This window comes from Arachis ipaensis, chromosome B08 (genome assembly GCF_000816755.2).
Source record: "Arachis ipaensis cultivar K30076 chromosome B08, Araip1.1, whole genome shotgun sequence".
NCBI lineage: Eukaryota > Viridiplantae > Streptophyta > Magnoliopsida > Fabales > Fabaceae > Arachis > Arachis ipaensis.
The window spans coordinates 127,881,569-127,885,968 of NC_029792.2; the positions used below are offsets into that span (position 1 = coordinate 127,881,569).

Below are 4,400 nucleotides of genomic sequence, written 5' to 3' on the forward strand. Positions count from 1 at the left end.
TCCTCTGACTCCTCCTCCTCCGACGATGCTGTGTCTTTTTCTTCTTCTTTTCCTTTTTGGTTATCTTTCTTTTTTATTATGGTCATCACCAACAGCACCAAAACATCTTTATTGATTCGGATTCTCTGTGGTGACATCATTAAATAATTTCGTAACCCAAAATATTATCAAAACGAAACCATTGTATAATATTAAATGAACCGAAAATTATCCATTATATAAATTCGAATTCAGAAACACATGTGTCTCGAATGAACTGAAAATATTATAAAAAAAATCATTGTATAATACCAAATGAACCGAAAATTGTCCATTATATAAATTCGAATTCAAAAACACATGCGTCTCGAATAAACAGAAAATATTATCAAAACAAAATCGTTGTATAATACCAAATGAACCAAAAACGGTGTTCATAAACAACTGGATTTAGCAATTGCATTCCATTCAATTCAATTCAAAATTGAATAATCCAAACCTCATCCACTTGATTCGATTTAGAAGAAAAATCTAAATCGCTCTTATTCAACTTATTTAAACTTGAATCATTCATTGTTTTGATACACTATTGAAATCTGAAAACGAAGAAGAAATCTAAAATTTGAAAACTAAAAACGAAGAAGAAAACAAAAAATATAAATGCAATGCAGATCGAAATCTAAAAATAAAGAAGAAAACGAAAAAAAATCAGAGAAATGAGAACAGAGAAGAACTACGAAAAGTTTTACGTTGAAGAAGAGAAGCTCTACGTTGAGCGAAGAGAAGCTTTACATTGAAAAAGAGAAGCTTTACATTGAGGAAGAAGTTTTACGTTAAAAGGTGGCGGGCGCGTGAAGTAAAACAACTTGGTTGACTTGGTTAGAGAAATTACATGGATGCGAAGCATTATTCTAAAACAATATAATTTTAAATGATATAATTTTATGTCTTTTCTAGTAATTTTCATCTAAACATAAGTTTGAATAATAAAATTTAAATAATATTTATTTTATTATAATCTACTTTGATACAAAATTAACAAACATAAATCAAATTAAGACCAACTTATTTTTTTTATCAAAATCAAATTTATACAATTAATTTAATACAAAATTTCGTTTACAAATTCAAATACACACTAAACAGTAACTACTAACAAAATAAGACTACTAAGTGTGTGTTTGGATTAGAGTTTGTAAATGAGAATTTGTATAAAATTTATTTTACAAACTTGATTTTGATAACAAGTGAGTTGGTGTTAAGGTGATTTATGTTTGGTAATTTTATATCAAAATGGATTATAATAAAATGAATGTTATTTAAATTACATGATTCAAAATTATGTTTAGACAAAAATTATTAAAAGACATAAATTTATATCATTTAAAACTATATTATTTTAACACTCTTTGACTATAATTTTAAAATTTCTTTTAAAAAGAATTTAAATTTATATGTTAAAATTTAGTACTCTTTTTTAGTACTCTTTTTGTATTTAATTATATCTTTCTAATGAAATTTATATTATAAAAATTAACAATAATAAATAAAATATATACTAATTTAAGAACATATAATAAAAAATATACAAAGTCAAATAAAAAAAATAAAGTTCTATATATGAATAATGAATATTAAAAATTCTATTAAAAAAATACAATGATATACATAAGTGAACATAAAAAAATTCTAAACAAAAATATCCATATTATTAATAAAAAAATAAATAAATAATTGATAAAAATTAAAACTTAACAACGAGTACTAATAATAATATTAAAAAAATATTTGTTTGTAAAGTACAGCCATAAAAAAAATTTAAGAACTTTGATGATTATTTTTGGTATCTTTTATTGTAAATGAGATTGAATGACAAAATTAGTAGAATGTTAATTAGTTTTTTAATTTATCAACTGAATGTAAAAGCTAAACGCAAAAGTTATAATTTTGTTGCTTCTGGTGAATGGGAGCTCAAACCCAGATTCATGTTCGCGTTTAGAGGGAAAAAAATCAGCCAAACAAAAATTACAGCGTTCAAGAAGATTGAACGTCCTTTTTGTGCTTCTAACATGTTTACCAAATACGCCTTGAGCGGATAGAAAATTATTTGGTGGAAAGTGGGACCACAAAAAAAGAAGAGAATAGTAAATAATGCTGAATTAATTATTTTTTATATGATGGATGAAAGGGTGTACTACGTTAATATGAGTTAAAATGGGTGTATTTCATAAGTGTGATGTACAATACAAATGATTACTTACGATTCGCATAACAAAAGATCATAAATCACATTTTTTAAATTAAAAAATTAAAATCGTGACTCACGATTTCTTTTTTTTTTTGTCTTATTTGAAATCGTAATTAGGGGTGAACACGGGTCTGTTTGGTTCGGGTTTATGGTAAAATTAGAACCGAACCGATCAAAATATAATTGGTTCAGTTTGGTTTGGATTTGTATTTTTTTGTATATGTACCCAAACCAAACCAAACCGATTAAGAACGAATTGGTTTGGTTCGGGTAATTGGGTACCCGATAACTTTAAAATTCATAAAAAAACCAAATTTTTATTTTAAAAATTTAACAAGTACAATAAACATGTAACATCAATAGAAATAATCTAAACATGTTAAATATCAAATACATTAGAAATTAAACTCATTAAAATCCAAACATATTAATAGTGAATAATCATTGTTTAATGGAAAAGTCATATATATTTTTATTTTTTTATTTAATTAATATATGATCGTGTTCGCGGGTTGGTTCGGATTTCGCACCCAAAACCGATACTCGAACCAATCACTAACAAAAGTTATCGGTTTGGTTCGGGTTGAACCCGATTACCCATTGGTTTCAGAACAAATTTAATTGGTTCGGTTCGGATTCGGACGGGTAATCGGATACCCGCTACCCGTACTCACCCCTAATCGTAATTCACGATTTCTATTAATTTTTTTAATTTTTTGTCTTATTTAAAATCGTTACTCACGATTTCTTTTTATCCCACATCACTGCATTAAAATCCAAACATATTAATAATGAATAATCATTGTTTAATGGAAAAGTCATATATATTTTTTTATTTTTTTTATTTAATTAATATATGATCGTGTTCGCGGGTTGGTTCGGGTTTCGCACCCCAAAACCGATACTTGAACCAATCACTAACAAAAGTCATCGGTTTGGTTCGGGTTGAATCCGATTACCCGTTGGTTTCAGAACAAATTTAATTGGTTCGGTTCGGATTCGGATGGATAATCGGGTACCCGCTACCCATGCTCACCCCTAATCGTAATTCACGATTTCTGTTAACTTTTTTTAATTTTTTGTCTTATTTAAAATCGTTACTCACGATTTCTTTTTATCCTACATCACTGCATTACACATCATAATATTAATAAAAAACACCAATAATAACTCAATATAAAAAAAATTAGCCAAATAATGCGATAGTTTATAAGAAAATAGATTTTTTTTCAATTTTTTTAAAAATAAAATATAATTTTTTATTATTAATTTCATAAATAAAATAAAAAATATAAAAAATATTAAAAAATTAAATATCATATTTTATTTTTTTAATTAAAAAAAATTGAAAGAACTCATTTTCAATTTATAGCGATTTGGTAGGTAGAGATGTTGGGTACGTATGCTGCCACAACCACCTTTTTGTCTTTTCTCATAAGTTCCCCTCTTCCCTCTTCTCTTTCCTCTTTGTTTTCATTCTCCACTTACTCCATTCATTATTCTATTTATTTTTTGGGACTTCTTATTAATACAACTGTTTTAACACTATTTATTAATGATATCAAAAATAGAAAACTTTCACTGGTTATTAAATATATTACTTTCTATTAAAAAATATTATTTTTAATAGAAAGTAATATATTTGGCAAATTAATTTATAAACACCTCAATAGATAAACATTTGCCATGCTATGTAATTAGTGATGATGAAGATAAGGATGTGAAGGTTTGGGAAAAAAGGGTAGATAATAATTAAGAAAAAAAAAAGTAGTGGGAGTTAACGTTAATGGCACCTAATTCCTAATTCCTAATTCTTTCGCTTTCAACAATGTGACAATTCTTGTTTCAACAGTTCCACGCTACATCATATACACTCATCCTATCTCTCTCTACGATTATTGTAGTTTGGTCTTATCTCTCCCACTCTATTATTTTATTGTTATTACATGTGTTTTTGCTTCATCATCATTGAATCCATCACTCTTTTTAATCAATTCTTGTCCTTTCCCAGCCGAAATAATAATGCATGGTGAAATCATCATCATAACCATCACATATATATGTTACTACTACTACTACAACTATTTATTCATCTTATTTACTACTATTCTTATTAGAGATATATTTATTTTTATATTTTTTTAATTTAAGTTTTTAAATAAAAAATAATTTT

General features: G+C 26.2%; 1 protein-coding gene across 1 annotated transcript in view; it reads left to right on the top strand.

The window, feature by feature from the left end:
* Nucleotides 1-2,722, top strand: part of LOC107611765 (myb-related protein 308) — a gene marked incomplete in the record, with an annotated part of 8,228 nt that extends 5,506 nt beyond the window's left edge. Inside the window, 1 exon segment of the mRNA XM_016313659.2 lies at nucleotides 2,686-2,722. Coding sequence (XP_016169145.2) covers nucleotides 2,686-2,715 — 30 coding nt within the window.